Genomic DNA, 12,390 nt, shown 5'->3' with positions numbered 1-12,390 from the left:
AAGTATCATGACATTCTTGGATGAGCTTCTTCCTTAGTTCTCTTGGACATATAATCGGTTTTCTTTTGTCATTAGAAGGTCTCCCTCGACCCAAAACTGTCATGTCTTCTCAGCTTTGGCTAGTTCAACGATGGCTTTGGCCGACGAGTCTCTATGTAAATGTTCTTTGATGATGTCGCACATCGATCCATCGATCTTACTTGAGTGAATATGGGCTAACATGCACAGAGCTCCATGTTCGCCCTTCAGACTCAGTGCGTTAGCTGCTTGGTTACTCTTTCCTGTCTTGTGTTCAAATTTGAAGTCGAATTCAACCAACGACTCTTGCTACCGAGCTTGTTTTGTCGTCAACTTCGGTTGATCGAAGAAGTGGCAAATAGCGCTGTTATCCGTCTTCACCACGAATTGTGATCTCAAAAGGTACTGTCTCCAGACTTGTAGGCAATGAACCACAACTAGCATTTTTTTTTTAGAGACATTGTACCTTCTTTTTGCATCATTGAGCTTTCAACTTTCATAAGCGATGGAGTGACCTTCTTAGATAAGGACATCGCCTAGGGCAAAGTCGGAAGCATATTTCTCTATTCAAATGGCTTAGAAACATCCACCAATCCGAGGACAGGACCCCTCGCCATGGTTGCCTTCAGATCTTCGAAGATTATTTGACATTAATTTGGCCACGACCAAGGGTGGTCTTTTTTTTCAGAAGTTTTGTCAATGGGGCAACTCGTCGTGAAAACCCTTCGACGAACCACCTATAATAGTTTGCCAATCCTAGGAAGGATCGTACATCGGATACGGAAGTAGGAGTTTTCCACTCTTGGATAGCTTTTATCTTGTCGTTGTCCATACTGATCTGCCCACAATTGATGACATGTCTAAGAAAGTTATGCATGTTTGTGCGAAAGCACATTTTTTCTTTCTTAACATATAACTGATTCTGCCGCAGCTTGTCGAACACTAACTTTAGGTGCATCTTGTGCTCTTCTAGGGTTGCTCTGTATATGAATATGTCGTTGAGGTATACTATGACGAATTTCTCCAAGTATTCGTGGAAAACCTAGTTCATTAACGTGCAAAACGTAACTGGGGCATTTGTCAGGGCAAAGGGCATTACCAGGAACTTGAAAGCCCCGTATCTTGTTACACACGTCGTCTTGGGCTCATCCCCTTCGGCAATACGTACTTGGTAGTACCTTGATCGTAAGTCCAGCTTTGTGAAGTATTTAGCCCCGTGAAGCTGGTCAAACAAGTCGGATATTATTAGTAGTGGGTATTTCTTATGTATAATCACCTTGGTTAAGGCTCTATAGTCTATGCACAGACGCAACATCTCATCTTTCTTCTTCTAAAACAGTACGGGGGCTCCATAGGGTGCTTTGCTGGACGGATGAATCCTGCCTCCAACAACTCATTTAGTTGTTTCCTCAATTCGGCTAGCTCAGGGGGAGCCATTCGATATGCGTTATTCGCTGGAGGTTTAACCCCGGGGAGGAGTTCAATTTCATAATTGATGCCTCAACGAGGTGGTAATGTTTGTGGTAAGCTCTCTGGCATTATGTCGGCATAGTTGTCTAGTACATCCTTGATTTCGCTCGGAATGGTCTCCTCAGTGGTCACGTCTTCCATCAGGGGTATAGCCAAAAATGTGGGTTCCTCTCGTGCAAGTCTTCATTTCAATTGTATGGCAGAGATCATTCTAAGGTTACTTGGTTGCTTGATGCTTGCAGGTATTATTGTGGGGTTGTGATTGGTAATCACCAAGCATTTCGCCAGTGGCATTGGGATAACTTTTTGTTCTAAGAGGAAGTCCATCCCAAGTACCACATGGAAATCGTCTATACAAACCATGACAAGGTCCATTTCTCCTGACCAGGCCCCTAATTTCAAGGGGACTCTTTTGGAGACTCCCACGATAGGCAAGGCCTCGGAGTTGACAGCTTTCATTTTTCGGGTTCCTTTTCTATGGTGAGTCTCAATCTTCGGGCTTCTTGGTCGGCAATGAAATTGTGGGTCGCACTTGAGTCTATCAAGGTGCTCTTGCTCGGTCGTTAGTTTATTGTTGTGTCTATGAACATAAGCCCTTTCTTTATTATCTCTTTCGGGTCGACCTTCCGTTGGAGGGATGACAGGAATTTAAGCGCACCCATTCAGGGGTTGTCTTGATCTTCCTTCTTGTCTTGTGTAGTCTCGACTCCTGTGTCGTTGCTCTCTTGAATGGACACTTGGAGTGCACTGAGAGAGGCTCGGTGAGGACAGTAAGACAGTTTGTGGGGGCCTTTACACAACAAGCACTATAAAGGCATCGTTGGGTAGTTCTTTTGAGGGTAAGGTCCACGAGATGTCCCCGCTTGGTTATTATGAGGAGGTTTATCTGCCCCTCCATTTGGTCTGTCGTTACTTCCGTTTGGCCTATTGGGGCCTTTGTTTTGATGACCTTGCGGCTTATATGCTTTCCCCCAGTATTTGAGGTTTGTATAATTTTTCTTTGGAAACTACCTTCGCTTCCAAAGTCTAGGAGTCTTTCGGCATTGGCGATTGTGGTGGCTAGGTCTTAAACCTTTTTCTCGTATACTTTTGTCATGGCCCATGATTGCAACCCATTTATGAAGAGGAATACCTTGTCTTTCTTTTACATGCCCCTGATATCCAACATCAAGGTCAAGAACTGCTTGACATATTCCCTTGTGCTTCCAGTTTGTTTTAGTGCTAGTAGTTTTTTTCCTTGCTATGTATTCTATGTTTCGGGGAAGAATTGATCCTTCAACTCTCTCTTGAGGTCTTCATATGAGTTGATGGTGCATAATCCATTTTCAATGTCTTGCACATTCAAACGCCACTGAAGCTTTGCATCGTCTATGAGATGCATTGTAGCTACTGTAACTTTTATGTCTTCAGTACAAGCTCTTATGGCTTTGAAGTACTGTTCGACATCAAAGATAAAGTTTTCCAACTCTTTGGTGTCCCAGTTCCCTTTGAAGGCTCTAGGATATGGGAACTTCAGTTTGTTGGGTCCTGTATGAGTTTGCCCTGACGAGACATTCTCCACGGCTTTCATGGTCACCGCAATTCGGGTGTTCATCTCGGCCATCTTTCCTTGGATGGCATCGATCGTTGTTCTGAATTCGTCAGCTAATCCATTAAACAACTTCATCATGGTATTTTTTAGCTCGTCGAACTCTTCGCCACATCCCTCTTTGTGAGCGACAAAGCTATCAGAGCTACCAACAGGTCTTGAGCTGCTCGTAGGAGTAACTCTTTCTTTGAGCGAGTCCACTCGAAACATTAGTTCTTTGATCAGCAATCCGTCCAGGCGGTTGCTCATTGTGTCGATTTCTTCGACTTTTTCATTCAATTCCATCAATCGTGCTTCCAAGAAGCAGACGGTGTCAGGGACTTCTTTGAAGAACAACATTTCCTCCTCTATCAAAGTAAGCCGGTTGGCTTGTGATTTTGTGTCGACTTTATCGTCAACATGGTTTCGGTCTTTAATATGTCACGAAGCTAACAAAGCTCTGATACCACTTGTCACAATCAAACTTTTGATGGCAGCGGACTTGTGATTGTGCGGCACTCACTTCCCAGCAACAAGTGAGTTAAGCCTATTCGTTCTTGCGTCGCCTACTGCCAAGCAATGTATGCTCGAGCCTCTGGCCCCGGTTCAAGAAATTTTAGAAAACGGGGCAGAGAGATTTCAAAAGAGAGTTTTGAAAGCAAGATTTGAGAGATTGAAATTGGTGTTATATGTGATGCAAGCAAAAAGGCAACAACAACGGCTTACAGCATATAACTATCGGGCAGGGAGAAGTTGACAACTAGTCATATCCCCCTATAGTACATTTTGAGGCATTTCATGTCTGGCAAGCCTAGACATGATTTTTGCCGAAACGTCATACTCTCTTACAAATACAAAAGTAAAGCATTACAACATGGAAAAACATAAAGGGTTTGGCTTGGCATGGTCATGTGGTCATGGGCAACACGCCCTGGACGAGCATGACCGTGACAGTAAGCATCATCGCACGGGTACCCGTCTTTTTCTTTTCGTCTTTGTTTTACTACGCCGGGTCATTATCCTCTCGAGTTTGGACTTCCTCATTTGCCTTACAAAACTTTTTGGTTGTTTGTAACACCTCTTCACGACTATCAAGTTTGCTCTTTGACGAAGCTTTTCGAGTTTCAGCCTCACCATCTCCAAAGTTGCCTCTTAAACTTATGCCAGTTACATACCATCCAGTAGTCCAAGTTCCATGACGGATCATCTGATTGTACCATTTTATGGCTTATAGACATATATAATGGATAGTCTTGTATGCATCATCATTACTAACTTCTAATAAGAACGAATCAGATGATGTGCAAAGCTCAGATGGGAGAGAACATTGTTGTGAAAGAATAGCGTTTTAATATTATATTCACATTTGCTCAAACCAATGTTATCTGAAAAACAATCGATCACCCGAGGGAGCATTCAATACCAAACAAGGCACGTGATGTATTTTTCTATAATCTTCTAACATTTCATTTTCACAATAAATACAAGAACTAATCACCAACCCATCCACCCACACCCAAATAAAAGGAAAGAAAAATGAAAAAAATATCTCAGAGAAGTGGCTCAGAAAGTTCCATCTCGTTTGAACTCTCTTGTTGTTGTGTTTCAGAACGGCGAGAGCCAACAAAGTCGAGTCCAAGCCACTGCCATGGCCAACAAACGTATCTACTCCCATTTAATCCTCTTCTCGAATCTTCTCGTTTATCGAGCTCTTCAAGCTGTCGGGTAAGCTCTTCCACCCTCTCCCTCAACCTGGACGCCCTCACGTCCGCCAGTCTCAATGATTTCTCCGCAGCATCTCTGGCTGCCATGGCAGCGTTTACTGTCTGTTCTTTGAATTTGAGTTTATTATCAGAATCCAACATCACCTTCCTTGCTTCTTCAACTTCCTCTTTAACAGCTGAGATCTGCCAATGCCAAATTCAAGTCTCTTATCATAAAGTATTTAGCTGGAAAAGACTAATACTTTCAGTAATCATAATTACAAATTAGAATAAAAGCCCTTGATTATAGGCTGCACAAGAAGTAGCTTTGTATGAACTAGTAACCAAGTTATCAGGTCCAGACCATGCAATGGGAAAGATAACAAGAATACTTGCAAATTGATATAAATAAGGTCCCTTGGGTAACTCTTTTGTTCATGAAAATTTAGATTATAAACAATACTCCGAACCCTGTGCCAGACAAGTTAGAAGCAAGCATACCTGTGCCAGAAACTCTTGCTCTACAGCTTTGCCAGCAGCCGCTTCTTGCTCTGCAGCTACCTTCCATCTCATGATTTCTTCTTCCGCAGCTGTAATGTCCATCATTAACCCTTCAACCTAAATCACGAAGAAACCCAAAACCCAATAATTATGAACAGAAACGAATGAACAATTAACTTAAATCAATGAACAATTAATTACATACACTTTCATTGGCAACTCTCTCCTTTTCTTCAAGTTCCATAATTTGAAGCGATCTAAGTTTAAGCTCCTTGGATTGGGATTCTAGACGCTCTTTAAGTACAACTGACTCTGCCCTTAACACATGTAAGATAAAAAAAAAAAAAATAATAAATAAATGCAAAGAAATTACAGGTCAAAATCAGCAGAGATTACATATGCATAAGTATAATTCTATAAATATGGTCATTTCTGCGAGACTCCAATATCTAAAGTAAATCACAAATACAAAGTCCAAGGGTTTGTTTTAATCAGAAAATCAGCAACTCAGGGACTGCTGAATATATGTTCTCGTACCTTAATTCCTCCAGTGAATGCCGTAGCTCAATGATTTCAATCTGAGATGCCTTCACGATATTCTCCAGAGCACCAGCCTGCATTTTGCAAGAGAACATAAAAGAAATTTAAAACTTGATATCATTTAAAGGAAAAGCTTATAATAAAAGACAAAGAAACTTACCAGGGTGAATATTTCATCCTCCTCTGCATCTACTGCTTTACCATTGTCCCTAGATGTTGAAAAAATCTCGTCTCCAAGAAGCTTGCTGAATTTGAAATCAATCCCAGCCTCCCTTAAACCATTCTCCGCAACTTCAAATAATTGATTTGCTTTTGAGGGATCAGATGTTATCCTCTTAGATAATGCACTCCTTAGCAAATTTCCAATATGTTCTTTCTCCTTGAGCAACTGCGCAACTGTTTCATTTAAATTCTTAATTTCACGAATCTTTTCCTGAGTTGAACTCCTTGTCTTATCCATGACAAGTACTGCTAATGCATATATAGATTCCATTCCAGCCAACGACGCCCGGACATTCTCCTCCATGTCTGTTTCCTGAGGGAGGAACAATGACTCTGAAAATTCAGAATGGTCTATATCACTGGCATCAACTATCTTAATAATATCATAAATTTGGTCGTGAATTTTTGAAATGAAACCCAACTGATCCATAAGTAAAGGCCTTTGGGACTCTACTTTTGACTCCAAATTCCTTAACTTATCATCGTACTCCTGCGCAACCTGCCTCAGTTCAGAAGCTTCATCCTCAGCCCTAGTTAATTTACCACACAAATCTGCTTCAATTTCAGATATCTTTTTATCCCTTTTGGTGAGAGTGTTTTCCAAGTCTTCAATAACAGAAGTTTTCTTCGAAACCTCATCCCTCAGCCCACTAATCGTAGCTTCAAGCTGAGAAACCTCAATGGCAATTTCATAATTCCTAAGCTCCATTTGTTCCCTGGTTTCGTTTCTTTCCTTCGCCGTGGTGTCAATCTGTCTAACAAGCTCTTCAACAATTTCGTTTGTTCTCTTGATAACTCCATAGGCAACTGCAGGTAATCCAGTATATTTTTGAGACCTAGGCAACCCACCTGCTGTAAAATTCTTGAAATTGCTCACTTTTGCAGATATCTTATCAATCCCAGTCACTAGCATATGGGATGCATTACCAATTTCTGATCTCAGAGCATCCCTTTCCTTGAGGATCTCATCAAATTCCTTGGTAATCTCATCCCTAAGCTTTGAGACTTCATCTCTCTGCTGATTTGCCACAGCCAACTCTGCAGAAACCTTTTCATTCAATTTCAAGGCTTCTTCCTTCTCCCTTAATGCCTCATCCCGCTGCCTCCCACACTCATCGCGCTTCTTAATCGCCTCATGGGCAAGCGCCTTTAAGCGATTAAACGACACTAGCAATTCTGATTTTGAATTCTCTGTTGCTTCTCGAGCTTGCCGCTCACGATCACGCTCCGCAAGAATCTCTCTAAACCTCTCAACAGAGATTTCTTCAGTAGAAGGATTCTGAATCACAGTAGGATGTTCATCACCCTCAACATCACTGAGCACAGCATCTACGTCTTCGTCAACACTACTCGCCATCTGTGTAACACCCCAAAATTCTAGCCTACATTAAGGCACATTACTAGATTTTCAAACTTGATCCCAAGTAAAACAACAAACTCATTTAAAGAAAAATTAGTAAAAGAATGATCAAGCAACATATTCAAAAAACTAAATTCAACCATATAAGTAAATCATAGTTTAGGCTCCGAGTTGTTTTTGGGGACACCTCCTCTTTTACATCACCAATCTCATAATAATCCTTATCACCAATGGGAAATGGAGGGGTACGTACAAGTGTAATCAGTACATAGCTCCCACCTGAGGAGCCACCAAACAACATACAATGTACATTACAATATCATGTATCTTACATACAAGCTAATCACGTACTATATGGAAAGCGAGTAACATAAGAAACATGCTCAACATATGACTCCATATTATGCATAATGTTCCTGTTCAAAGCTCTTTCAAACACCTCTATTTCCCATAACTCTCTTTACTTCGCATTCACAAGCTCTTCACGATTGACTCCTTCGAGTCGCATCAACCTCTGACCATTAGTACCTACGGCCTCAATGCTTCTCTGTAGTTTACAGTACTCAACGTTTGACCCTTGACCATTTGTATTCAAGACCTCGAGCTGTTACATTGCTCCATGATTGTTTGTATTGATGACGCAATGATGACTTAGCAACATATTAGTATTCCACGGTCACCACAAAACTTGCTCTATGGACTAATCACATCGATCATTGACCATTGTACCAAAGCCTTGTATCATCCCTCATCCATTTTTACCCAAGATGCACAAATATTCACCAACTTAAAAGCCTCAACCATTTGTAAATATAGTTCTCTTGGCAAAATGGATTTGGCAATACCAAGGTGAGGAACAGCCTTTGGGAGAAAAGTAGCTGATGCAATATATGACACCACAACTCTAAAAAAAAAAACTAGGCAAACATTTGTAGAATCAGCAAGAGGCCCATGGAAATCTATCTTGAACTTTACAACTTTGATATAGGACATAGATGAACTACAAGCTTGGGGATGGATTGAAGGTTGATTTATGGACCGAATTTTGGCTTGGAAATGGGCCTATTTATAGAAGATTCCCCCTTATTTATAACCTCTCCCCTGGTAAAGTAGTGGTGGTGCATGACTTACAGGTGCATGCTAAGGATATTTGGAATCTCAAGTTGAGAAGAAACCAAAAGAGATGCTGAAATTGATGAATATGCCTCCCTTTTACATTGCCTATCTTTAGTGGTTCTTTCAACCGAAATTGATAGAGAATATGGGAACAAAAATCCAATTGGTTTTTTACTACTAGCTCCCTCATTCGTGATCTTTACCCTGTAGCAAAGACAAAGTACCAAAGCCTTACGAGTTGATTTGGAAAGGTCAGGAACTTTCCCACAAAGCTATCATTAAAGATGACAAGTTACAAAGAAGGATGCCTTACCTGGTTCTCTACCCACAATGGTGTGAAATCAACAAGAAAAGTTCAAAAACACAAAGTCATTTGATTCTCTCTTGCAATTTTGGTGTGAACTTCTGGAATATCACCTTACCCTCTCTTGTTGACAAAGGATCCTACCAAATGATCCCAAGTTGCTTCCAAGTTACACTCCAGGAGGTCACCCTTCAAAAGGGAAAGGAGACTCCTAGGGAGAACTTTATCAGAACCTTTTGTTGGATTATATGGCAAGAATGAAATAGAAGAATCTTTCAAGATAAGGAATGATCTTTCTGTAGATTTTTTTTATGCTATGGTCAATATGGTTGTATCTTGGTGTAAATGCTCTCTCCTTTTCCATCACTACAGCTTTGCTTCCCTCCTTTCTAATTAGGGAAGCCTGTTATAGATCTATCCTTGGGGGGTTTCCCATTTTCTATATCTTGTAAGTTTATATCATCAATGAAATTATTTCCCATCCAAAAAAATATACCTTACTTCCTTTTCTCAAAACTTAAAGTCCTCTAACCCTTTTCTCACTAATAAGACTCACAGTCTCACAAGAATGGACAATCCTATATCATGCTTCCAAGACCATGATCTTAGCCGAAAGACCACATGAACACATTCATCATGCTTTTCCAGTCAATCTCAACATCACAACACCACAGCATGCTCAACATTACAATATTATAACTAACACCTCAGCATGTTCAAACACATCCAAATATCTAAGAGTTCAGGAATGGCATTATATAAATCATAATTATCAAAAAAATCAAACAAGACATACACCATATAAGGCATAGGGAAAACAGACTCAACCAACAAAAACTACATACAAATGTTGTAAAGTATTCCTAGCCTATTCTAACGGTTCCTGAAACAAGAAAGACAAGATTTCGAGGTTCGAACTCAGTTCCAAATTCTTGAATAAAGTCAAAATGGTTATGAGGAGGCGTTGCCAACGTGGACCATAAACTATGTTCAATCAATCCGAAACTAGTCCAAACCTAAATAGAGAGGAATTCCAAGGGTTCGAAACTACTCTAAAACACTTCGATCAAATTCAAAAGGGTTTACCGCCTAAATCTTGCCGAAAAGAAATTGGGTCCTTATTGAATTGTATTCGTATGGGTTCGGGTTGTGCGTCCCCGCCAAAAGTCATCGAGCTGCCAAAAAGTAGTTCGCGCCGTCGCGAATCTGGGTGTTGTCATCGCAGAAGGAGCGTCGCCGCCAACAGAAGCATCGGCAGAGAAGATCCCCCGAGGGAGGAAAACTCGTCGTCGCCGTTTGACGAGGGACGGAGTTGGCGCGCAATAGGTGGATGGAACTCGCGCGTGCGTGGATGGGTGACGCCGGAGACCAATGGGTAGCCGAAGTTGCAAATGAAAAGGGATTTGGATTGCGATTACTTGAGAATGAAGCTAAAACTTGGATGAAAAGGATTTCCGTCGGTGAATCTAAATTCAATGGAGAAAGAAAAAAGGACGACCAAAGGACGGAGCATAGAAGAAAAGGACGATGGCTACCATTTACCAACCAGTCTTCTTTTGCCATTGCCTTTTTAATAGAAAATTATTTATTCAGCACCGAAGATATGATCCTGTGTTATCCGACCTATCGTAGTTTTCTACATCGGAAATCCCGATGGCTGCCACGTTTTAGGTGATGAAGATCAAGTAGATCACAGCCGTACGATCTCATTCTGCGAGTCCAATTAGGAAAAGAATGTAGGGAACTCGGGGGTAGATGCTAAAATTACAGCTTTTTTTTTTTTTAAAAAAAATATAGTATATTACATTTATATTTATTTTTGTATTTATTTTTGCGGATATCGTATTTTCCAAGCGAAATTTTTCATAAATTTTAATTTTTTTAATGAATGATTTCTATTTTTATTATAATTTCTAAAACATTTTAATAAATTTAATATTATTTCATAATAAAGAATAGAATATAGTTTTTACCCTTTTAACTTTGAAATATATGTAGTAAGTGACACATTTGGGATAAATCGGATGTGTAGTACTTCTTTACATACTATCCACACATGCGAACGTGGACCTACTAGGCGGGATCGCGTACCCCCTGGCTTTGTTGGTTGAGCTAGCACTCGTTGAGGGGCTATTGCATGACACCCAGAGGGAATAACGACTGTCGTATCATAATGGGAAACATGATGGTCATAATTAGTCATAGTATACGCGTTTGTACTCATCATAATGAGAAATATCTCGATGCACGTGAACACACAGTTATGCATGAGGTTCTTATACTTTCCATCATGACATAATAAATGATGTAAGATAACCTCCATTCTTTCAAAACAAATTAAATCGGATAATTATGCGTACATAATTCTTAATACATCATTTCATACCTAACATAACTTCCATGACATGACATGACATGACATAATGAGGTTGTGCATCATAGATTTCCTTATTTCAAAACATATCATGACATGTCATACCATATCATTGTTGGATTTTATGTTCTAAAACTCATAGTTTGTAAACAAAAACATATTCTATTTTCAGTAAAAATTGTTATTGAATAAAGTGAATTTTACGATTATTAATCTAAATCCAATAAGCTAAGAACACTCTAACTATAATATGATTACTTGAACTATATGTAAGACATAAGAGTGGATCAAGTTCAAGTATATAGTCAAAATGATCTATAGTACAGGGATAAAGCTGAGTGTCATATCGTGGAAACACTATAGATGCAGCCCACTTTTGTATATGATATAAACAATGTAATCACTAAATTGTACATACGGAGACATGTGAGTGGGGGCGTCCTATGCAATGAGTATTGCATAAGATCGGATCATGAAGAAAATCACTCTCACTTTATAATGTCGTTTACTGTTGAGACTGATTTTTTCATTTGATGACCTAGGTAACTCGATCTTAATCCTGAGCTAACCATGAACTCCTGTTTATTCGGAATTATCTTTAGATTTGCATGGTTCAGAGTGGTTCGAGATCGCTGACTCAATAAGCCTCTTATTTCAAGGGTAAAACTGGGTGAATAGCTAGGGACATAAGGTGCAATATGGAATAAATTTCTACTCACTTTATAAGGATAGAAGAGAGGTAGTTCTCTCTGACTCTAGGTCTTGAACAAGGGGCCCCACCCTCTCATTGGCCTGAGAGGGATTTGGTTTACTGGTTGGACCACAAAAACCAATTGTTTATCAAAGGATCAGTGGGACATAAGGAACAATAAGTAACTTCAGGAGTAAAATGGTAAATTGACCCAGCTCTAGTTATGAACAACCTATGAAGGATCGACTTACTAATCATGGTTATATCAAATGGACAGAAATATATCTATAGTGAGGGGAGTGCAACTACTAGGCTATAGTGGAGTGTCCTTAGTTAACGAATGTTGGTTAACAAGGTTAATAAGTTTAGCCGGTTAATCTTGGATCGTTGGAGCCCATGATCTATAGATCTATTAGGTCCCCCTACTAGCTCATATCGGACTAAACCATAGAACAGTGTGACGAGTGAGTTCGAAGTGTTCGAATTCAAATTAGGGAATATGTGTTACATTTATACGTTATATT

General features: G+C 40.0%; 1 protein-coding gene across 2 annotated transcripts; it reads right to left on the bottom strand.

Moving 5' to 3' along the window:
• Window positions 1-4,382: 4,382 nt before the first annotated feature.
• On the bottom strand, window positions 4,383-10,356 carry LOC111792904 (uncharacterized). 2 transcript variants are annotated; one of them, XM_023674531.2, is made up of 6 exons: window positions 9,888-10,356; window positions 5,960-7,403; window positions 5,797-5,873; window positions 5,465-5,576; window positions 5,260-5,376; window positions 4,383-4,962 (listed from the first exon to the last, which is right to left on the bottom strand). In XM_023674531.2, the coding sequence occupies exons 2-6, from the start codon at window positions 7,376-7,378 to the stop codon at window positions 4,606-4,608; spliced, it is 2,082 nt and encodes a 693-aa protein (XP_023530299.2). In that variant the 5' UTR covers window positions 7,379-7,403; window positions 9,888-10,356; the 3' UTR covers window positions 4,383-4,605. The 2 variants fall into 2 exon arrangements, with proteins under 2 accessions (XP_023530299.2, XP_023530301.2); XM_023674533.2 differs by having other exon boundaries at window positions 5,960-7,378.
• Between the last annotated feature and the right edge of the window lie 2,034 nt (window positions 10,357-12,390).

Source organism: Cucurbita pepo, chromosome 1 (assembly GCF_057944985.1).
Source record: "Cucurbita pepo subsp. pepo isolate OVF chromosome 1, ASM5794498v1, whole genome shotgun sequence".
Lineage (NCBI taxonomy): Eukaryota > Viridiplantae > Streptophyta > Magnoliopsida > Cucurbitales > Cucurbitaceae > Cucurbita > Cucurbita pepo.
The sequence above is the reverse complement of the archived record's forward strand: the minus strand, read 5'-3'. Positions and strand labels throughout refer to the sequence as shown.

Coding starts and splice junctions, on each gene's coding strand:
- LOC111792904 (XM_023674531.2), bottom strand. CDS start 7,378: ATGGCGAGTAGTGTTGACGAAGACGTAGATGCTGTGCTCAGTGATGTT. Junction 5,874..5,959: donor AGGATGAAATATTCACCCTG/GTAAGTTTCTTT, acceptor TGCAAAATGCAG/GCTGGTGCTCTGGAGAATAT. Junction 5,377..5,464: donor AGAGAGTTGCCAATGAAAGT/GTATGTAATTAA, acceptor TTCGTGATTTAG/GTTGAAGGGTTAATGATGGA.